The 23,969-nt window shown below is 38.1% G+C and overlaps 1 protein-coding gene across 6 annotated transcripts in view; it reads left to right on the plus strand.

Moving 5' to 3' along the window:
• Nucleotides 1-23,969, plus strand: part of ZNF521 (zinc finger protein 521) — a 290,706-nt gene that overhangs the window by 123,161 nt on the left and 143,576 nt on the right. For 5 of the 6 annotated variants that reach the window (XM_003261988.2, XM_030810630.1, XM_012506409.2 and 2 more), the window contains one exon: nt 1,262-4,614. In XM_003261988.2, coding sequence (XP_003262036.1) covers nt 1,262-4,614 — 3,353 coding nt within the window. Of the gene's footprint in view, nt 1-1,261; nt 4,615-4,841; nt 5,008-23,969 lie in introns of those variants that run through there. The other variant, XM_030810627.1, reaches the window with a different exon arrangement.

Raw genomic sequence — 23,969 nt, forward strand, 5'->3', positions numbered from 1 at the left:
TGTGTTTTTTTGAAAAATCGTGCTCCTTTGGAGAGTGAAAAGCTTTTAAAATTTCTTCTGATCTTGAATAATAGGTTATGAAAAGCAAAAAAGAGGTTTCACAACCTGTTTTGAGATGGTCTTATTTTCCACTTGGATATCAAGAAAGCAACAGAAATAACAGTGCACATTTGCTAAGAACATAGTTTTTAAAATCACCTAATATAAGGTAACGTTCCTTTATGGATAACTTGCTAAGTTTATATCTGGCTCTCAGTCTTGTTTGTCTTCTTTTTGTCACTCATAAATCTTTCAGCATTTACCATAATCATTTATCACTTTTCCTGTTTCCAGTTTTTCACAAGTTGCTTTGTCTCTGCTCACCTCAAAGTGCAGGTCCTGTTTAGCTAAAGGAAGTTCAGGCTGCTGAAGCTTTTGCAAAAGGAAGATATGGTGGGCCACCTCTTGAACTTTCCAAACAAAATACACTATTACAATCTGGCCCTTGTGAAACTCTCATTTTTTCTTGATCCTAGCTGATCCTAGCTACATGTAATATCCAGCAGTACCCTTCTAACATTTAATAATCCATTTTCTGGCCTATGGAATTCGAATTTCAGTTATTGAAGAAATCCTGGTTGTCTTTCATTACACAAGACATAATTATTATTGTGTTTTCTGTCTTCTTTCATGTGCTTACTTTTTAATATTTTTTTGCTGAAAGCAATAAGGTCTGTATCAATAAGAACCCCGTAACAGATTTTGGTCTTCAGAATTGCCTTTTTATATAAAAACAAGCAAAATGCAGAGGGAATTTTTTATTAAATATTAGACATCTGGGTTGACTGCATTAATTTTAAATCATTCCTGTAATATTTCCTCTTTTCATTTGGTTCTTCTGATGCTCACATAATATGCAAATCATTTTAGAATGAATACAAAAGAAACATTAAATATATTAAAATCTGCATTTTAATAAAATTGTCAATGTGTAATATATACCTTGCTTCTAAGGAAGAATGATAAAAAGTAATAAAAGGGTAATTTAGACATAGAACTATTTAATATCCTCTTATATTTTACAACTCAACAAAAAGTAAATGCAGAATAACTGCTTTGGGCTCAGAGTTGAAAATGTCTCACTCAGATATTCTCTCTTTCATTTTTTTTTTCTTGGAAGATTCAAGAGGGCCCAACTCTGTGTGCTGGTTGAAATGGTACGGTAAACTCACTCTTGAATCTCAACATGTCAGATGAAATTTGTCATTGCTTCTTGTTGCAGATGGAGTGGATGTTGAAGATGATCCGACTTGCTCTTGGCCAGCTTCCTCACCTTCTAGCAAGGATCAGACTTCCCCTAGCCATGGAGAAGGTTGTGATTTTGGAGAGGAAGAAGGTGGCCCTGGGCTTCCGTACCCATGTCAATTCTGTGACAAGTCGTTTAGCCGCCTCAGCTACCTAAAGCACCATGAGCAGAGTCACAGCGACAAACTGCCTTTCAAATGCACCTACTGCAGTAGGCTGTTCAAACACAAGCGCAGCCGAGATCGCCACATAAAACTCCACACCGGGGACAAGAAGTACCACTGCAGTGAATGTGATGCTGCGTTTTCCAGAAGTGATCACTTGAAGATCCACTTAAAGACTCACACGTCCAACAAGCCATATAAATGTGCCATTTGTCGCCGTGGGTTTCTGTCCTCTAGTTCCTTACACGGACACATGCAGGTTCACGAGAGGAACAAGGACGGCTCCCAGTCCGGTTCCAGGATGGAGGACTGGAAGATGAAGGACACTCAGAAGTGCAGTCAGTGTGAGGAAGGCTTTGACTTCCCAGAAGACCTCCAAAAACACATTGCAGAGTGCCACCCTGAATGCTCCCCAAACGAGGACCGAGCGGCCCTCCAGTGTGTCTACTGCCACGAGCTCTTCGTAGAGGAGACCTCCCTCATGAACCACATGGAGCAGGTGCATAGTGGGGAGAAGAAGAACTCATGCAGCATTTGTTCTGAGAGTTTCCACACAGTTGAGGAACTGTACAGCCACATGGACAGTCACCAGCAACCGGAGTCGTGCAATCACAGCAACAGCCCTTCCCTGGTCACAGTGGGCTACACCTCCGTGTCCAGTACGACTCCAGATTCCAACCTCTCAGTGGACAGTTCAACCATGGTGGAAGCTGCCCCGCCAATCCCAAAGAGTCGAGGGAGGAAGAGGGCCGCTCAACAAACCCCTGACATGACTGGTCCCTCGAGCAAACAAGCAAAAGTTACCTACAGCTGTATTTACTGCAACAAACAATTATTTTCAAGTCTTGCAGTTCTGCAGATTCACCTGAAAACTATGCACTTAGATAAGCCAGAACAGGCCCATATTTGTCAGTATTGCTTGGAGGTCCTGCCCTCACTCTATAACCTAAATGAACATCTTAAGCAAGTGCATGAAGCTCAGGACCCAGGTCTGATTGTTTCTGCCATGCCTGCCATTGTCTACCAGTGTAACTTCTGTTCCGAAGTTGTCAACGACCTCAACACTCTTCAGGAACACATCCGATGTTCTCATGGATTTGCAAACCCTGCAGCTAAAGATAGTAATGCATTCTTTTGTCCCCATTGCTATATGGGGTTTCTCACTGACTCTTCCCTGGAAGAGCATATTAGACAGGTTCATTGTGACCTCAGTGGCTCCCGATTTGGGTCTCCAGTGCTTGGGACTCCCAAAGAACCAGTAGTAGAAGTCTATTCTTGTTCCTATTGTACAAATTCTCCAATATTCAACAGCGTTCTTAAACTGAACAAGCATATCAAAGAGAATCATAAAAACATTCCCTTGGCCCTGAATTATATCCACAATGGGAAGAAATCCAGGGCCTTAAGCCCCCTATCTCCTGTGGCCATAGAGCAGACATCTCTTAAGATGATGCAGGCAGTAGGAGGTGCACCTGCACGTCCAGCTGGAGAATATATCTGTAATCAGTGTGGTGCTAAGTACACATCCCTAGACAGCTTTCAGACTCACCTAAAAACTCATCTCGACACTGTGCTTCCAAAATTGACCTGTCCTCAGTGCAACAAGGAATTCCCCAACCAAGAATCCTTGCTGAAGCATGTTACCATTCACTTTATGATCACCTCAACGTATTACATCTGTGAGAGTTGCGACAAGCAATTCACATCAGTGGATGACCTTCAGAAACACCTGCTGGACATGCACACCTTTGTCTTCTTTCGCTGTACCCTCTGCCAGGAAGTTTTTGACTCAAAAGTCTCCATTCAGCTCCACTTGGCTGTGAAGCACAGTAATGAAAAGAAAGTCTATAGGTGCACATCTTGCAACTGGGACTTCCGCAATGAGACTGACTTGCAGCTCCATGTGAAACACAACCACCTGGAAAACCAAGGGAAAGTGCATAAGTGCATCTTCTGCGGTGAGTCCTTTGGCACCGAGGTGGAGCTGCAATGCCACATCACCACTCACAGTAAGAAGTACAACTGCAAGTTCTGTAGCAAAGCCTTCCATGCGATCATTTTGTTAGAAAAGCACTTGCGAGAAAAACATTGTGTATTCGAAACCAAGACACCCAACTGTGGAACAAATGGAGCTTCCGAGCAAGTGCAGAAAGAGGAAGTGGAGCTGCAGACTTTGCTGACCAACAGCCAGGAGTCCCACAACAGTCACGATGGGAGCGAAGAAGACGTTGACACCTCTGAGCCTATGTACGGCTGCGACATTTGTGGGGCAGCCTACACTATGGAAACTTTGCTGCAGAATCACCAGCTCCGAGACCACAACATCAGACCTGGAGAAAGTGCCATTGTGAAAAAGAAAGCTGAGCTCATTAAAGGGAATTACAAGTGCAACGTGTGCTCTCGAACCTTCTTCTCCGAAAATGGCCTCCGTGAACATATGCAGACCCACCTAGGCCCTGTCAAACACTACATGTGCCCTATTTGCGGAGAGCGGTTTCCCTCCCTTTTAACTCTTACTGAACACAAAGTCACGCATAGTAAGAGTCTTGATACTGGAAACTGCCGGATTTGCAAGATGCCTCTCCAGAGTGAAGAGGAGTTTTTAGAGCATTGCCAAATGCACCCTGACTTGAGGAATTCCCTGACGGGCTTTCGCTGCGTGGTGTGCATGCAGACAGTGACCTCCACCTTGGAACTCAAAATCCATGGGACATTCCACATGCAAAAGACAGGGAATGGGTCTGCAGTTCAGACCACAGGGCGTGGCCAGCACGTCCAAAAACTGTACAAGTGCGCATCTTGCCTCAAAGAATTCCGTTCCAAGCAAGATCTGGTGAAACTTGACATCAATGGCCTGCCATATGGTCTGTGTGCCGGCTGCGTGAATCTCAGTAAGAGCGCCAGCCCAGGCATTAACGTCCCTCCCGGCACAAATAGACCAGGCTTGGGCCAGAATGAGAATCTGAGTGCCATCGAGGGCAAAGGCAAGGTGGGGGGACTGAAGACACGCTGCTCTAGCTGCAATGTTAAGTTTGAGTCTGAAAGTGAACTCCAGAACCACATCCAAACCGTCCACCGAGAGCTCGTGCCAGACAGCAACAGCACACAGTTGAAAACGCCCCAAGTATCACCAATGCCCAGAATCAGTCCCTCCCAGTCGGATGAGGTAACTCGCCTTTTTTAATGTTTGCTATTTAACCTCCTCAAGAAACGGTCCCTACTTTATGTTTACACTCTCCACAGCTTTATTTATTGTCATGGGCCAAAAGATGCTTAGATTGAAATGCAATGATTTTTTTTCCCCCATAGCCGTTAGCTAGCAATTACTTGCTTCTTGATAAGCAGCATTTTGGCTTGAATGGTGCAAAATAGGACTAATTCCAGTCTCCCTAGGATATTGTCTTCTCTATGACTGAAGAGACCAGCGCTCATGCCAACACTACTGAGATCTGGAATCTCAGCATAGCTTCACCGTGAGTTGAAATCCCCAGCTATGACTTGTGTGTATGGCAGAGAGATAATGACACAAAAGTAAGATGCTATGAGCCACCGTGTTGGCTTAGAGTAAATTAACAAGAATATATATATTTGGGGATAACAAATTGGGTAGGGATGGCTTTTTAATACCATGTTGTCAACACTCAGTTTGTCTTCTGGGTAGTGAGGAAAATACTTCCTCACAACAGGATTTTTAAAAAGCCCCTACATTTATTAAGCACCACGTGCCCATTATTCTGTTTAAAGACACTATCCCTGAGTTTGAGGCCTACTCTTTGGGTTTCAAAATTAATGTGTGTGTGGTTTTTTTTCTCCTTAGTTTCAGAGTAGTTTTCTGCTTTCTTTGCTGTGACGAGTACAAGAAACAAGTTCATTTACAATGAAATCATTTCATAAGTCATCATTTCTTAGAAGCTGAGCAGAGGATGGCTCATTTTAATATTTCTTTATGCTTTATCACCTGGTTTCTAAAAGCTCTTTCCACTTCCCTACCTGCCCCTATCTGGAGATCCATCCAAATGAAAACCCCAGGGAGATCCTTCTCCCTTCAGTTTGGGGTTACTGCATTTTCCTTATCTTGTCTCTGCACTCACACCCTGGTGGAGGCCCCCCTGTGGCTCCCTGCAGATAGCCATCAGTCAGCTGGCAGGGGAGGGCTGAGAAGACTGAGACAGAGCCTGGCCTCACAAAATGTGGCATCTGTGTGGCAGGCAAACTCCCAAACTTTGAAGCCACTTTCCCCCTTCTCCCCTCCCCAAGTAAATCTGCACTTTTCTCTCATTTAAATACATGAAATCCTTTCAAACTGCTGAGGACAGCTGGAAGAACATAGCTTTGATTACGGCTCGTAGCTCATGGGTTGGATCAAATTGTTTCTTTTGAAACAAATATTAGTAGTTAAAAGCATATGAAATGAGGGTTTTCCAAGTTTTTACTTTGGAATTTTTTAAACCTATAGAAAAGTTAAAGGACCAACACAGCAAACACATATGTGTGCCTGTGTATGGGTATCCCAGGTCCTCCAGATAAGAATATTTTGTTGCGTTTTCTCTCTCTCTCTGCACCCCTTTTTAAAATCAACTTCAGCTACATCAAAGAAAGTTGCAGGTATCATCACATCTTCTAAAGATAAGGGTTTTTTTTTGTTCAATTATGACATCATTAGCTAAAGCAATTCACTAAATTAAAAGAGGAAATTAAGTAATCCCATAATATCATCTGTAAGAGGTTCATATTTAAATTTCCTCAGTTGTCCCCAAAATGTCTCATGTTTTTAAATGTTTTTGACTGAGAATGCTTAAAACATTAAGGCAGAAAATTATTCTTCTCCTTTGTTTTTATTTTGTAATGCTTAACATATGCCTACAAGAGATTGATATTCATGTTTAATTTACAAAGTGTGTAAAGTTGATTTTAAATGACTACATTAGTCTGCGTGTCTGTGTGTGTGATTTTGGTGTTGCTTGTGCGTTTTAAATGAAGCATAGCTGGACTCTCTTGTTTCTTAGTAGATTGTTTATGAAAGGGCATATGCCTGTATCTTCTTATCTGTTCATGGTTTGTATTTTCTGATATTTATAAATTGCTATATATTGTAATACCATCTAAGAGGAAATATTTCAAAAACGAATGAGGACATATAAATAGTATTTACACATTAAGTTGCTTAGAGTTACTCGATGAGGAGAATTTATCATTAAGGCTCGAGTGACACCTAAAATCTTAGTGATATTTAGAAAGCCTATCTTTATCCTGCACTTACATAGGATAATACTTCAAATATTTTTTAAAATACTTGTTTAAGTTTTACAATTGCATTTTTAAAGCACCTAATGACTAAGGGTCAAAAATGACTATGCAGTCGAGTACCTCCCTATGAAACCTGATTAATAAGAGCTTAGAGTGATATGCTTAATTGACGAGATATTAGGATTTAGTTTCAAATATTTCTTTGTGCCTCAAAAGTTCACTAATTTGTTCAACATTTTAATCATCGTTACTATCGCCATTTTTAACTCATACTATTGTTATAAATTTATGTACCTCTAAATAAAATCAATAATATTTAGACTAATATAGAAAATTATCTAAATATACACAAAGTTTTACAAAAAGAAGCCTAAAAATAATATGTCAGCAAGAAAAATACAAAATAAATACTCATTTGTTCACATTCTTTGTTAGCCAAGTTAAATTTCTGTAAGTTCTCATTTTGAGGAGTTTGTGCATTTTTTTCCAGATTAGGTAAAATGAAATGTTATTATATAAGTCTTTGTCAAAGGACAGGTGTATCAGATAGGAATAAATTTTATCACAAAAAGAAATGTGACATGTATGTCTATTGACTTAGATGCCCTAGGTAGCAATTGAAGGACTTAGCAACATAGTTGGTATTTTCATCTCTTCTTCTTGCTGAGGCTTGAGACTCCAGAAGTGAAAAGAAAATCACAGGAGATAATAAAACCTGGATACGTAGGTATGGTCAAGAACAAGGTTAGATTTTTCTGGACCGTGACTTAGAATCACAGAGAATATTGGTAAACATTCACGTACATCTTTCAAAGACTAAAAAGAATATTATATAATTGAGACTAGGACACCTAATTAAAAGGGATTTAAACTTAAATATAAATCTGGGAAGGATAAGTATTATATAAAACCCTGCAATCCAAAAAATGGATGAAAGACAAGGCATGCAACACTAAAAGAAGGATAATTGTTGGTAGCTGTTATGTAATAGAGAGATTTGAAATTGAAGACAGATCTGAGTTTGAATCCCATTTCTTCTGCCTAATGCTTTCTGAATTTGTGAAAAATGTTTTCTTTGTGCCAGAATCCTCAGATTATTAATCTAAATTTGCAATGATGATTTTGTTTTGAATAAAATATTTTGGAGAACCTATTCATTTTTCTTTGCTCCTCAAAGGTTGAGTGTGATAGAAATTTACACATAACCTATGATAAATGATTCCAGAGATGGTAAGATTAACTGGGGACAGGAAGAACACTGGCCCTTTAGCTATTTCCACACATGAAGCACCTTGCAGAGTTATTGACATTTACTATATGTTGAATAAATGTTGATTCTTCTGGGCACTGTCTACTCAGGGGCTGCCCCATCTGGACCTCAGAATGTTGTCTCATGACTTTGAAGTTCTACAGTAGATTTTGGAAACATGTATTCTTCTGCCTCCTTTTTCTAGTGTGCTTGGTAGTCAAGTTTCCGTGGGGAGCTATTTACTCACATTTCAATTCACACTGTCCCCCCCCAGTCCTTTGAAATTGCTCTTGCCAGCGTTACCATTATCCTCATGATCTCCATGTCGTGAGATGTGCATAGGGTGCCACAGAATCAAAATAGAAGGAACAGTGTAGACCATCTGACTCAGCTACTTTATTTTACAGACAAGAAAACAGGGCCAGGTAAATAGAGGATTGTCTAAGATCACACAGCCAGTAAGTGGTAGGCAAGGGGTAAGAGTTCAGGTCCTAACTCCAGGTTCAGGATTCTCTTTCCACAATCCCATGGCACTTTCCTCTAGCTGAAGTTGAATCCCCATCTTTTCTACAGCATCCTCTCGGTACTCCTGTCTTCTTTCTCTTCTCCTTCAGTTCCCTCACCCATTGCACAGGATCTTCAGCATTCGTCACTTTATTGCAACTGACTCCAAGGGCTCTTCTGGCCTAATTGACCAATGCATTGTACTTAGAGAAACAAAACGATAGTATATCTTAGTTATTATTGTCTCTAAGTACTTGTCACTGTTGGCCAGTCCACTTTTATGGGGCCTGTGTCTTCCTTCCTGGCTTCCTGGTTGCCTCTGTGAACGCCCTGTGGCCTCTCCTTCTTTTGCTAGCCCCTTCCTGTAGGTTTGTTTCTCCCTCATTGCTCTCACTCTGCATATCCCCTCCATGAGGCCTCCTTCACTCCCAGAGCTTGAACGACCACCTTTTACTGACCGCTCTCCAAATAGTGTATCCAAGGGACGGGAGGGGACCTTTGGGAGCTGATGGGAACACTCTTTATCTCGATGCCTGTGGTGGTTACGTGACTGCACGCATTTATCAGTACTCAGCAGATTTAAAATTGGTTTATTATTTTTATGGGGATTACACCTCAGTGAAGCTAATTTTATTTTATTTTATTATTTATTGATTTGAGACAGGGTCTCACTCTATCATCCAGGCTGGAGTGCAGTGGTCCAATCATGGCTCACTGCAGCCTTAACCTCCCAGGCTCAGGTGATCTTCCTACCTCAGCCTCCTGGGTAGCTGAGACTACAGGCTCATGCCACCATGCCTGGCTAATTTTTGTATTTTTGGTAGAGACGAGCTTGCCATGAGGAGTTCAAGACCAGCCTAGGCTCAAACCATCAACCTGCCTCAGCCTCCCAACGTGTTGGGATTACAGGCGTGAGCTAATTTTAAAAAGCAATGATGTCTCCAACTCACATCTTTGCACTGAGCTTCAGACTCATATAAACAGCTGCCTGCTACATGTATCCACTCACATGTTCCCTTGAACTTCAAACTCAGTGGGTCCCAAATTGAACTCAGCACCTTTTCTCTAAACCTGCATTTTTTCTTATGTTTTGTATTTCACCTATAGATCCATCGATCTTCTCAGTTACTTCCTTTCTACTCTGCATCATTTGGTCATCAAGCCATCTTGACTGCAGCTCATATGTACAGTTGACTCTTGAACATTCCGGGAGATAGAGGCACTGACCCCTCACTCGGTCAAAAATCTGCATATAACTTTGACTCCCTCAAAACTTAACTACTAATAGCCTACTTATCGATAACATAAACAGTCAGTTAACACATGCTTTGTTAGTTATATGTATTACACACTGTATTCTTACAATAAAGTAAACCAGAGAAAAGAAAATACTAGTAGAAAGTCATAAGGAAGGGAAAATCTGTCCATTAAGTGGAAGTGGAGCATCATTAAGGCCTTCATCTTCATTGTCTTCACGTTGCGTAGGCTGCAGAAGAGGAAGAAGAGGACGGTTTGGTCTTGCTGTCTTGGGGGTGGCAGAGGCAGAAAATACACATATAAGTGGACTCATGCAGTTCAAACCTGTGTTATTTGAGGGTCAGCTATTTTTCTTTTCTTTTTTTTTGAGATGGAGTGTCACTCTTGTTGCCCAGGCTGGAGTGCAATGGCTTGGTCTCGGCTCACCACAACCTCTGCCTCTCAGGTTCAAGCGATTCTCCTGCCTCAGCCTCCTGACTAGCTGGGATTACAGGCATGAACCACCATTTCCGGCTAATTTTTTTTTTTTTTTTTTGTATTTTTTTAGTAGAGACAGGGTTTTTTCTCTGAGACAGGGTTTCACTCTGTGGCCCAGGCTTGAGTACAGTGGTGGGATCATGGCTCACTGCAGCCTCAACCTCCTGAACAATCCTTCTGGCTCAGCCTCCTGAGTATCTGAGACTATGCAGGTATGCACCACATGTCCAGCTAATTTTTTTTTTTTTTTTTTTTTAGTAGGCTCGAAGTCTCATTATGTTGGCCATGCTGGGCTCAAGTGATTCTCCTGCCTTGGTCTCCCAATGTGCTGGGATTACAGGCCTGAGTCACTGCACCCAGCCAACTGTTTTTCTTGAATCAACTCCTCCCACCATCCCCTTACCACGTTTTAAGTTCAATCTCTGATCTTCTTTTCCTAAACAACTGAAGCAGCTTCATTTGGTCATTCTGACTTGAGTCTCATCATTTTCAAATCCGTCTCCACACCACTGCCAGAACCATCCATCTAAAACACAAATCTGTCTAGCATGTCCCTTCCTATTTGAAACATTGTGAGTGTTCTGCTCCTCCATCCCCATAGGATGATAGAATAATCCCTTTATTGTGAAATACAGGACCCTTCAGGTTTCGGCTTCCCCTTCTTTTCCCTGCCCTCTCCTTGTTCTATAATTGGAAGCACTTTAATTAACCACACATAACATATTGTCTCTGTGTCTTACTGAGGCTGTCCTGTTCCTTCTCCCCAAATAACCTCTCTCCTCTTGACTGTCTTGCACCTTCCAGAAGGCTGTCCAGCTTATCCTTTCTTTGGAGATCAACTATTCTAGAAGGCCGCCTATGAGCCTGACTCTCCATCCCAAGCATCTCCCTATCCCCTCAATGCCCTGTGCAGATAATATGGAGTAAATATCACATGAAAATTGTTACATTGCTTTATGATTATCTATTACATTGTCTTTTCCTCTCATTAATTTCCTGGGGCAAGAACTTACTCAGTCTCATATTCTTGGTACCTCTGACAGTGCCAGGCCCATATTAGGCAAACGCCTCACTGCATGGGTGTCATGCCATGGAGCTTGAATGTGCCTGGTGGCCCTCCCAAAATGTCTTCTTATTTTTGCAGGACAAATGACCAACTAGATTTTTCGTCCAGGAAACCTTTGTCTGAAGTGTTGTATGTATACACTGGACTCCTGGTTCTCTCTCCTGAAACGTTTTCCTCTTCCAGACTTTCATCATTTTAGTAAAGGGAACCACTCTACATCCAATTACTCAAGCAAGAAACCTGTGAATCATTCATGATTCCTCTTTTCTCTCATTCTCCATGTTTAATCCATCAATGAATACTGTTGATTCCACCTCCAATAAGTATCTTCAAATATCTCATCCACTTCTGTATACCTCCAAAGCCATAATCTTACTCTAGGCTGCAATTGTTTCTCGTCTGGATACCGCGGTAGCTTCCTAACAGACCCTCTCCTTCATCTTCTGCCTGCTTCCGGTCCATTCTTCATGCTGCAGTTGGAAGCGTAGACCTGTAAATTAAATGAAGCCACTTAAAATTTTTTCGTGGCTTCCCACTTTCTCAAATGAACCCCAATGCCTCACCAACTTACAAAGTCATGGGCTCTCTGGCTGTGGCAGGCTATTCTCACTTCCTTCTGGCGACTCTTCCTTCTTGACTCTGCTCAGGTCCTGAACATGTGCTGCTTCCCCACTTTATCACCTGAGCTGCTCTTCCCAAGCAGCCTGTCTGTTCTGCTGGCTCTTTCTCGTCTGTCAGGTGGGCCTTCCTGAAAACCTTATCAAAGGTGGTCTCCCCTTTAGGATTTTCTTTTAAAAATGTCATTATTTGTTCACTTGGCTGGGCATGATGCCTCATGCCTATAATCCCAGCACTTTGGGAGGCTGAGGTGGGAGGATCATTGAGGCCAGGAGTTTGAGACCAGCCTGGCCAACATAGCAAGACCCTGTCTCTACAGAAATGAAAAATTAATCAAATGTGGTGGTGCACACCTGTAGTTCTAGCTACTCAGGAGGCTGAAGTGGGAGGATTGCATGAGCCCAGGAGCTCGAGGCTGCAGTGAGCAGTGATAGCATCGTTGCACTCCAGCCTGGGCAACAGAGTGAGACCCTGTATCAAGCAAAGAAGCCCTACTTCCTTCTCCTTTCTCATCTCTGAATGCCCATCGACTTATCATAAGGGCTCAGTAAATGTTAGTTGAATAAATGAATACAATGTAAGTCCTTCAGAGTAACAAAAAATAGTGTATACTTTGTTTTCAGGTACATCTAGTTACTAATACCTATGGGTATAGGTCATTTTGCCTAAAACTAAAGTTAGGTTTGATCTAAATACATTAAAATACACTAAAAGGTTTGAAGTTTGTAACAATCCAAAGTTCATCTTTAATATGAAGATCTGTTTTAAGTGTCTTAGAATCAATATTTTTTTATGGTTTTTGTATGGAAGATGGAAATGTACATGGTGACAATTCAGAACCTACTCAAGTCCCAGAGTTCTGTTTTGTATTGTTCTGTTCATCAAAATTTCCCTATGAGGCTGAAAAAAAGACAGATTGATTAAAAAATATTTTAAAGTTTTCGTATTTCAAATTGCTGATACTAAGTTTTGCGAAGTTAAATATGCAAAGAGCAAAAACTACATGGGTTAAGCTCCCTCTAAAGAGACAGTATTTAAAAAATTAAATAGAAAATTTACAGGACCAAATAAATTGATAAGGTTCAAGATGTTCTTGAAAGACAGTGAATTGCTCTGCGAAGTCCAATCTGTATTGTTGTTGCTATATTCAATATTTTTTTGCCATCTACAAAGTAATAGAACAGGGAGTCAATGGCCCTGGCACCAGTACCATGGGTTGGAATGTGGGAGCAGGTGCCTTGCATCCATGCTTTCTACCCAGTTCCATGATCACCTGATATTGATCATTGCTCCCATTATTGAATTTGCTGCATCTACCATTCCTAGATTTTCTGTACTTACCTCCAGTTCTCGACCTTTTGTTGATATTTTTTATATGGTTACAGTGACTTTTTAGAACTTATGAAATTCAAAAATAGGAACGTTTTTGTATTTCAAATTGCTGATTGCACATAATAATATTTATCCTTTTGGTACTAGGCCAAAAGACTTTGGAATCATCTTGTGTCATCGTAGAACTCTGTCTGGGAGAAACATTTCACATTTTTGACTGAGATTTTGTCAAGATGGAGATTAGTAAATATCTAGTCAAGATGATTTTAAATGATGAAAGAAAAGTGAAAGCTATATTCTGGATGTCTAGATCTCTTATTACGGTGTTGTTCTACCTATCATATGACGTAGATGTAGTTTTCTAGCACATGTACTTTGTATTTCTAGAAATTTAGCAGCCTGATTTTAAGAATCTTGCCAAAAGCTTTTAAAAAGCCTGAATAGCTGGTTCCCCTTATTTATACTTTTAAAAACCTTTTTATGCTTTTTTATCTTTTAAGTGTGCATGTTTCTAAAGGTTCTATTCTTAACCTGCCTTTCTATTCTGAAATAGGAATTCCTATTTCCTATTCCCTCATTGTTATCCCATACAAATAAGCAAAATATGAAGTTTCAATTCTCAACTTCTGTTTAACTCCCAGTCTTAAGTTTTCAGCTTCCCTTTTAACATTACCAATTGAAGCTTCTGCTAGCCCTTTAATCAACTCCAACTATAATTTCATTTTTCTCCCATTTTGGTCAGTATTTCGTCTTTTGCCTGGTCATTCCTGCCTGAAACTTTGTTTCTGTTTCCTATATGCTTCCTGTTCTCCTAACCTGTTAGGGCAATCGCTCCCCAGGAGCCATTGATTCTTCTTTTGTAATTTCTCTTCTATCTGCATCTCCTGCATCCTTTCTCCAGGCCAAACTATATTAAATCTCAGCTGGTCTCCTTCACGTGCCTCCTATCATAAAGCTTATCTCAACAAACTTAAAACCTGAGGATCACACAAATCGAGTTCTCTGACTATAATACAAGTAAGTTATAAATGAAAAATATATCTTAAAATCATACATTTTAAAGTTTAAAACATGCATTGAACAAAGAAGGCATAAAAATAGAAATTAAAAATGCTGAAAACTGAAGGATAAATACATTTCAAAAGTTTTGAGATATAACTAAATGCACCACTTAGAGGGACAGTTGTTAGAAAATAAAAATATACTTTAGAAAATAAGGAAAGCATACTGTCACTGAGATATATCAACTTAAGACCTTAAGAATAGAACAATAAAATAAACCCATAAAAAGTAGAATGAAAGAAAGCAATAAAGTGAAGAACAAAAGTAATGAAATAGAAAACAAAGAAGAAATGAACAACAAGGAGGCCAATGGAGTAAAAAGTTAGTTTTCTGAAAAGACTGACAGTTTACAAACTTCTGGTGAGATTAATCAGTAAAAAGAACCAGAGATAAATAATATTAATAATAAAAAGGGGAGCCTTACTTTGTACTTGCAGAAGTTAAAAAGCTAATAAGAGAAACATTACACATATCAAAATGACTATAAAAGGAATGCAATAATTCTTTTTTTGAGAGAATGAGGAGCAAAATGACTTTATTCATGGAAAGTTTAAGAATAGACAAAACTAATCTATGATGATCAAAGTCAGAGTAGTTACTTCTGGGATCCTGTCAACAGGGAAGGAAAAGCAAGGCATTACCTGGATGCTGGAAGTGTTTCGTATCTTCTCTATGTGTTGGTTACCCTGGTGAGTAATATCTGAAATTTCGCCAAGCAGTATACTTAAGATTAGTACGGTTTACTATATGTAATGTTATTTCCCAACTAAAATTTTACAAAAAATGCCAAATGAAGATAAAAGAAGAAAAAATAATACTATGAGTAACTTTATGCTAATAGTAGAGAATTTAAGTTACAGTATATAGAAACCATCTTAGAGTAATATGTTACCAAACATGGCTCAAGAAAAAAAGAGAGAAGTATAATGATTCAATAAACATTGAAGAGTTTAATAAATTGTTGAAAATCTTTCCTCCAGAGAAAATATTAGGCTCAGGTGGCTTTCAAGATGAGTCCCCCTAAACATACACATAATTTCAAAACTGTGCCAGAAAATACAAAATGAGAAAATGCCCTTGCTCATTTAATGAATCTGATATGATCCTGATATCAAAACCAGACAAAAATATTGAAAAAGAGAAATGTAGGCCAATTTTATTCATGATTTTACATTTTAAAATTTTGAACAAAGTGTTAGTAGCTAAATCCATGTATAAAAAAGAGAATATATTATGACTGAAATAGGTTTATCACAAGAATGCAAGGTGGGTTCAATTTCAGGAAATCAATTAATTTAGTTTACCACATTAACAGATTAAAAGAGATAAATTATATTTTTATCAAGTCAATGGAAAAACTGTAACATATTTTCATGATCAAAAAAGATCACTAAACTAAGAATAGGCGGGAATTCCCTTACCCTAATAAAAACTTTTTAAAATATTATCTTAAGCAAGCATTATAAATAATATATATAACCATTATTTTATAATATAGTTATATATTTTATAATATAATTATAATGTAACTATAATGTCATTATAGTATATATTATGATGTAACTATATTATACTTACAATATAATTTGTGGGGAAATTTTAATTAATGTTTTATAATTAAAATTACTATTAAGGCATGCTAGGTGATGTAGCCTGTAAGCTAAGATAAAATCAAAATGAATTTGAGTATTAGAAAAAATGTAGCACAAAAATTGAAAATATACAGATCATAATGTCATATACAGGTAATGTGTTTGCATGTAAAATGACACCCAAAGAATCTAAAGACAAATTATTACAATAAAACTTTAGCAAAGTTGCTGGGTACCAAATCAACACATTTAAGTCAACTGGATTTTTATTCACTAGCAAAACCCAGAAAATACACAATTTAAAATAATCTCACTTACGATAGGCAGAAAAAAATAGGCACTTAGAAATCAATCTTACAAAGTATGTAAGACATTTATGGAAAAAATGATAAAACATTACTGAAATATTTTAAAAGACTTGAATAAATGATCAGATATAACTTGTTCGTGGATAGGAAGACTCAATACTGTAAGTCTGTCAATTATGTCTAAATTGATCTATAGATTTAGTGCCATTTCAATGAAAATTTCAGCAGGTTTTAAAATATATGTTTATATACATATATATATATTTGTTGAGACTAAGTCTCACTCTGTTGCCCAGGCTGGAGCGCAGTGGCGCGATCTTGGCTCACCACAACCTCCACCTCCCAGGCTCAAGTGATTCTCCTGCCTCAGCCTCCCAAGTAGCTGAGACTACAGGTGTGTGCCACCACGCCCAGCTACTTTTTGTATTTTTAGTAGAGATGGGGTTTCACTATGTTGGCCAGGCTGGTCTCAAACTGCTGACCTTGTGATCTGCTCACCTTGGCCTCCCAAAGTGCTAGGATTACAGGCGTGAGCCACCATGCCTGGCCATTAAAATATTTTTTTTATATTTTTATTTTTTGGAACTTGATAAGCAGATTCCAAAACATGTATAGAAGAATGAAAAGTCACATGACAAAGATATTCTTGAAGAAAAAGAATAGGCAGAGAAAATATTTGTCCCATTTTCTAGTCAATTTATAGTAAATCTGCAGTAATTAGGATTATGCAGTGTTAGTCCACAGAACCACACAGAGATTTCTCCAAAAAAGATATTACATGTATAAAATTCAGTGTAGAGTAGAACTGCCTTTGCACATTAGTGGGGAAATGGATAAACTATTCAACTCATTATCTATATGGAATAAAATAAAATGAATCTCTACTGACATGTATAAAAATTAGTTCCAGGTGGTTTAAAGACATGTATGAAAGGCAAAACCATAAACCTTTTAGTAAAATGAAAGAATATTTTTATCACCTTCTATAAGGGAATGACTTTGTAAACAAGACCACACAATATAAATCACAAATAAAATATGTCCAACAACGCTAAAAATAATTTATGTTTACCAAACGTTATCATACAGGGAGTGAAAACAAAAGCTACAGGATTATAAAACAAATTTATAACACATAATTAGAAAAATTAATAGTTTCCAAAACTATGTAAGAAACAGCCAGAAACTGATATAAAAACGCAAACTGCCATCTAAGAAAATGGGAAATTAACATGAACAGAATTTCATAAATAGGAAACATGAAGGTCCAGTGAACATGTGAAAATATTTATTCTCATTATTAATATGGAAAATGCAAATTTAGAGAAAGAGTAACGATTGTCTGGGAGGGCTGCATAGGAAGCTACGCAGGAGTCCAGGTATACAGGTTTAACAGTTAACTCTTTATACATTACCTATGTTACCAATGCTCTATAAGCATTTAATCTTTAACATAAAAACAAAAAAACCCAAAAACTTAGAACCCTAAGTATATAATCAGTATCATTCACCATAAATAGAAGAATGAATACAAAATAATATTCTAAAATTTCTAGCCCTATATTCTAACCCACAAAAGGCTCTGAGCCTGAAACCTGTTCATTACTACAAGTTTATTAAGTGTTGTAGAGGTATTAAAGACATTAGCATCTCAGTTAATCTTTTTTCTTTTGTTATTGTTATTAGAGCAGTATCCATGTATTACACTTTAATGGGTATATATCTCACACTTTGGGGAATATTAGCATTTAGCATGAACTTTTTTATTCCTCATCTGGTACTTCAATTTGTGATAACAGATTTATTAATTCCTGCCATGTACAAGGCATTAGCTATCAGGTTTGTAAAGAGGAGAAGCTTTATACAAATACGGTTATTTGGATACATGTCTTTCTCCTCTATGTATGTCTGGCAAGCTTGTGTGAGAACAGGGAGACAGTATGCCTGGAGCAGAGTGAGCAGAGGACAGAGTCGTGGCAGAGAAGGTCAGAGAGCTGGAGAGGGGCGGAGGCTGGGCTTTGGCTTGGTAGCCTCCGTGGGTCTCAGGTTAGTTACTTTCATGCCATAGGTTCTTTGTAAACACTTATAAATAATTGAAGCCTGGTAATTAAAATATTTGGAAACCGAAACAAAGAAGGAAGCATTTCTCTAAAAACTAAATAATAGTACAGGTTCTCAGAGCCACACATGAATAGAACATTAGACACCTCATAAGTATGTGATATACTATGCACTTCATGTCATAAAGAGATTGAGTGGCAGGCAAAGTCCTATAAAAATCCCCATATCAAGGCAAATAATTTATTTTATTGAATTAAACATTGTATTACATAAGCAAGCCTTTAACTGAGTCTGTAAATTTTTTGTTACAGGGAGATTGCTGCTGTGGGCATGGGGAGTTTAAGGATATGCAGCATAGTATAGTAGAAGGAAAGATTGTCTTTAGAGAAAAAAAATGAGTTCATGTAACAGTTGACAGGGTCACCTATGTGATCTCAGCCAGTCCTTCCTAAGCTTCAATTTCCTCATTGCTAAAATGGGCATTCAACATACTTTACCCTCTTTATAAGGTATCATGAAAAGCAGATGGTATAGTCTATGAAAGTTCTTACTAAACATGAAGCACACTACCAATGTCATATGTGATAAATCATTTATATAGTATGTAATCTACACATATCCCTATTCCCTATTATGTATGTATGTACGTATGTATGTATGTATGTATGTATACATATAATTTATTTACATAATTTTTTCAATTAATTTGTTATTATAATGTAGAATTATTTCATCTAATGCTAGGACTATGGCTTATTCAGTCAAGTGCATCTAAATGAGGAATCATATTTCCACAAAGTTGATGAAGTGGAAAAAACATAATTTAGTCTTAAAACTTAGAGGCAATGAAAATCAAGGAGCAAAAAGAATGTAAAGACCACAGAAATAAAATGTTACTTTATTTGAGGTCAGAGATAGTGTCAGGAAACAATACATATAAAAGGTAGAAACGCATATAAATAAATGAGCATATAGCTGACAAATGTAATCACAGTTAAGAAAGGAAAAATGCTCAATAGTATTATTGGATTGCAAGGGAGTTAACAACATCTTGGAGAAATAACATTTAAGTCAAGTAAAAATTGGACATGAAAGGTTTAGTAAGTGAATACCAAAATAAGGATTTCCACCCTCTAATCCTAGGAAACAAATAAGCAGCTTGAGAAGCAGTTAATTTGAAAGGGCTATTCCTTGCCTAAAATCCACTGGTGATGCCCTGTATGAATCACATACACAGTATTTACATACTGGGGGGAAAACCTAGTAAAAATTGTCTCTCTTTTTGGCCACGATTTGTAATTTAGATGTATAACCTCTTTATTTTAAGAATAGAAACTTGGCCAGGCGCCGTGGCTCACGCCTGTAATCCCAGCACATTGGGAGGCCGAGGTGGGTAGATCATTAGGTCAGTTGTTCGAGACTAGCCTGGCCAATATGGTGAAACCGTGTCTCTACTAAAAATACAAAAATTAGCCAGGTGTGGTGGTGCACGCCTGTAGTCCCAGCTACTCAGGAGGCTGAGGCAGAAGAATCGCTTGAACCTGGGGGATGGAGGTTGCAGTGAGCCAAGATCGCGCCACTGCACTCCAGCCTGGGTGACAGAGCGAGATACTGTCTCAAAAAGAAGAAAAAGTAGAAACTTATATTTTAAAAATTACTAATAAGTAAGCAATTGAGAGATATTTCAACACAAAGGTATACCATCATTTAGAAGTCGAAGTGGCATCATTAAATCTAACTTGACAAAGTCTGCTGTTAACATTAATTTTAAGATAGATCTAAGGATTATCTTTGGAATTTTACATTTAAGTTTGGCTTAGTAAGGAAGCAAAAATAAGCTGTATTAAAAGCTATTGATACAGTCCAAGCAACGTAGCAAGACCTCGTCTCTACTGAAAATTTAAAGAAATTTAATGGGTTCAGTGGTGTGTGGCATGTGCCAGCAGTTCAGCTACTCAGGAGGCTGAGGTGGGTGTGGGGGATAAATGAATGAATGAACTAAACTCAAATTAATCTAAACAATGTAACAAGTTAGTTTTAAATGTTTTAAATTTGGTATAGCAATATTGACAAAGCTATTGATATATATCTAGAAATTGATAATTATAAGCAGTGACCACATGCTTGATAAAGTTCTTTTTTTTCAAAAAAGAAAGAGAAAGTAAGAGGAGGAACAGAAAAAAGGAAAAAAAGAAAGGTGAGTTTAAGGGAGGGAGGGAGGGAAAACTAAATGACCAGATAAAGTAGCTGAAAAACTGGCAGGAAACTCCCTAAGCTTAAAATCTGTACTTACTAGGACTGGAGAATTAAAATAGTTTTGATGGAAAACAGATTCTTTTAGCACCATAATTGTGGCTAGATTGATATTATTTTGTTATACAAAATTTAAAATGCTGTTTAGATTGAGTCTAGTTCATTCATTCATTTATTCAACAATTAATTGAGTTTCAAATGTGTGGCAAGCGTTGTTCATAGATGGGCACAAAAGGCAAACATAGTTGTTCCTTCATGTTTCTCTCAGTAAAGAATTAAACCTATAAAAAGCAAATATATCTTCAAATAGTGACTCCTATATATATTAAGACTGTGAAGAGCTGGCAGGATTAGAAGTAGGACTATGTTTACATGTCTAGTAAGGCTATTCAACAGTGATATTCCAACATGTCTTTTAAAAGAATGATTTGTCACCTGGATTTCTAAAGAAAATTAAAAAAAATCACGGTGCTTGCCTTGCAAGATGTCAAATTTGATATTATCCTTTTCTTAACACTTCTCACCTTTCATATTATATACTGTGGTAGAATGTTCTCAAGGAGCAGAAGCCTAGTTGGGAAAGGGCCCCCTATTTTTCCAGATTATATTCTTAGACATTTTTTTATTTGGAGAATTTCTAGCTTTATACGATATATTATCAGTAACAATTATGCAGAACTTTTTCAGTGTTGCAGTTTAATCTTTCTGGGATAATCTGAAGGGGGACTAAGAGGTTATACCTGGTTGTATGATGCAGAATCTAGGCGTGTTTGATGACAGCAATCCGGTTCCCTCCATCATGATATTCTGAAAACATTTACTTTTAGGTGTACATATAAAAAGCTCACATTCGTTCACTTCTGTGTAGTTCATGCACTCTTTCACAAATGCTCTCTGTCAGGCAGTGTGCTGGGTGTGAGCGCTTAAGAGAAAACTAAGACATTACTACTTAAGTGACAGGAAACCTTTGAATATAATATGCACATTCTATGCTGAAAGTGTACACTGGGAAATGAAAACCCTCCAAGAAGGCAGCGGTTAGTAGCAAGAACTGGCAATGGAGAGGCAGTGCTGGAGAGTGGATCCTGCAGTCCTGTGCCCCAAGGAGCCCCGATGAGTTGCAAGCATCACAGATAGCCAAGGTGGCAATAGCAGCTCCTTTTTGAAAATGAGTCGTCACACCATGTACATGTGGATGTGTTCATGGCAGTCTGGGGTCCTAGGCTTGCTAGGTTGGTCACTTTCTGTGAGTCATGGGCAAGGTCATTCCATCTCTCTGGATCTGTTTCATTGTCTGTGAGGAAATTTGAGATAGATGAACTTACTTGTCCCTTTCAATCCTAAGACTCCACAATACTCTATATAAGCTTGGCTGTTACCTTTGGAAATGCAAAGAGTAGGGGGGCATTTTTTCCTATTTTTCAAAAAGATATTTTCGGGATAATGAATGGGGAAGATTTTGAAAAATCCAGATAATTTTAGTTAAATCAAGGGGTTAAAAGAACCCTACCACTTGCACATTTGTATACATTGTAATTGCACAGCATGTTCTAGAATAGGTAAAGTGAAAGAAACACACCTCTGTCCTAAAAAATTTACTAAGAGTACAAACAACAGGAATAATAAAGTCAGCACCCACGGCATTGTGTGGGTGTAATTGCTAGCAAGCTTTTTGAAGCAGGTGGGTTTTAGAAGTAATTTGAAGGAGAAGAGAAGGGTGGTCTGACATGCCTCAGTAGGAAAGCTGTTCAAGTGGAATGGATGGATGAGAAAAGGCAAACCCAGAATGAGAATATGGAGAAAGAGAGAAGCAAAGTAAGAACTGCTAAGAGAAGGGGGGACATGCATTAAAATATCTCAGTGGAGATAAAAGTTATAAAGGACAAAGGTAATTTGGGCACATACATGGATAAATGAAATGATCTAGTATAAGACAAACTACATTTTGTAGGTAAGACACAAAAACTACCAGAACACGAAGTCTTTCTTTGACAGAAGACTAGCTGGAAGGATACATTAGAGATATAAACAAAAGAGAATGACTAGGACTGCACAGGAGCTGTCATCTAAAGAGAAGTAGAAGGAAGCAAAGATTTTTATTGCACAGTGAACAGGTATGAGTCGTTTACATATTAATTTGTTATGTGTAACTAATTATGTATTGCAGTAGATACAAAATGGGCCGGGCACGGTGGCTGTGGCTCACACCTGTAATCCCAGCACTTTGAGAGGCCGAGGTGGGCGGATCACTTGAGGCCAGGAGTTCGAGACCAACCTGGCCAACATAGCAAAACCGCATCTCTACTAAACATACAAAAAAAAATTAGCTGGGCGAGGTAGCTCATGCCTGTAATCTTAGCTACTCGGGAGGCTGAGGCAGGAGACTTGTTTAAGCCCAGGAGGCGGAGGTTGCAGTGAGCCAAGATCGTGCCATTGCACACCAGCCTGTGTGATGGAGCGAGACTCTGTCTCAGACAAAAAACAAACAAATTAAAAAACAAACAAACAAACAAAATGAATAAGACAGAGCCTTCTACCTAGCCTTAAAGAACTTATAGCTGTTTAGGATCAGTTTTATTGAAATAATTCTGATACAATGTGTAAATGAATTATAAGAGAATTTTTTAAATGAGGTAAAAAATTTGTCTGTTTTATCCTTTTGAAATTTGTGATGACTTTTTATTAAATGATACCAAGTACTCATAGAAAGTTAATGAACCAATCTAATTTGTTTTAGGACAGAAACTATATACTTAGGAAAGTATTTCTTAATGGATTCTAAAATACTTTATTCTCCCTAATAATTTTTTCCCTAGTTTATGGTGGGATTATAAGTCATACTACCACTCTTCTGGATGGGGTCTCTCTGGGCATGTGATGTGATTTAATGGTGATGCAGTGTGCTTACATACTGTCGCTACTCCTTCACCTTTCCAACTGTCCATCCTTGATATCTATCAGCCATAGGCTCCTTATTTTGGTAACAGTGAAACAGAAGGAAGTTTCAATGCTTTTTAATGAAAGCAATCAGATGATCACAATAATTGATGAGGAAAATAGGCCCTAATTTTGTGTAACCCCAAATTTTGACTTCTCTTTTCTCTCTCAGGTTTGTTTCTAAAAGAGTGATTATTTAAACCCATCTTTTCCCACCTTCAATTTCTTACCTTTCTTGAATGATATGAACATTTATAAAACAGTCAGTGTAAGAAGTTAACTAGAATTTACTATGAATTGTAAATGTCTTCAAATAGGAACTAACAAAATAGTATGGCCATGAGTAACAAGAGACAAATTTATTTTCCTAGCTCAACAATAATTAGCACATGCTCCGGTAATTTTTTTTTTTTTTTTTTTTTTTACCTTCACTACAGCATCAATTTAGTCTGTTATTCATCCTCTTCCAGTTCACTGATTTCTGGTGCTGTGTAAGGTGGTAGGCAGTTTTGCAAGAAGAAATAGACCAGTCTTAGGTGGTACCTTATGAATGAGGGT

The sequence above is a fragment of the Nomascus leucogenys genome, chromosome 4 (assembly GCF_006542625.1).
Source record: "Nomascus leucogenys isolate Asia chromosome 4, Asia_NLE_v1, whole genome shotgun sequence".
Lineage (NCBI taxonomy): Eukaryota > Metazoa > Chordata > Mammalia > Primates > Hylobatidae > Nomascus > Nomascus leucogenys.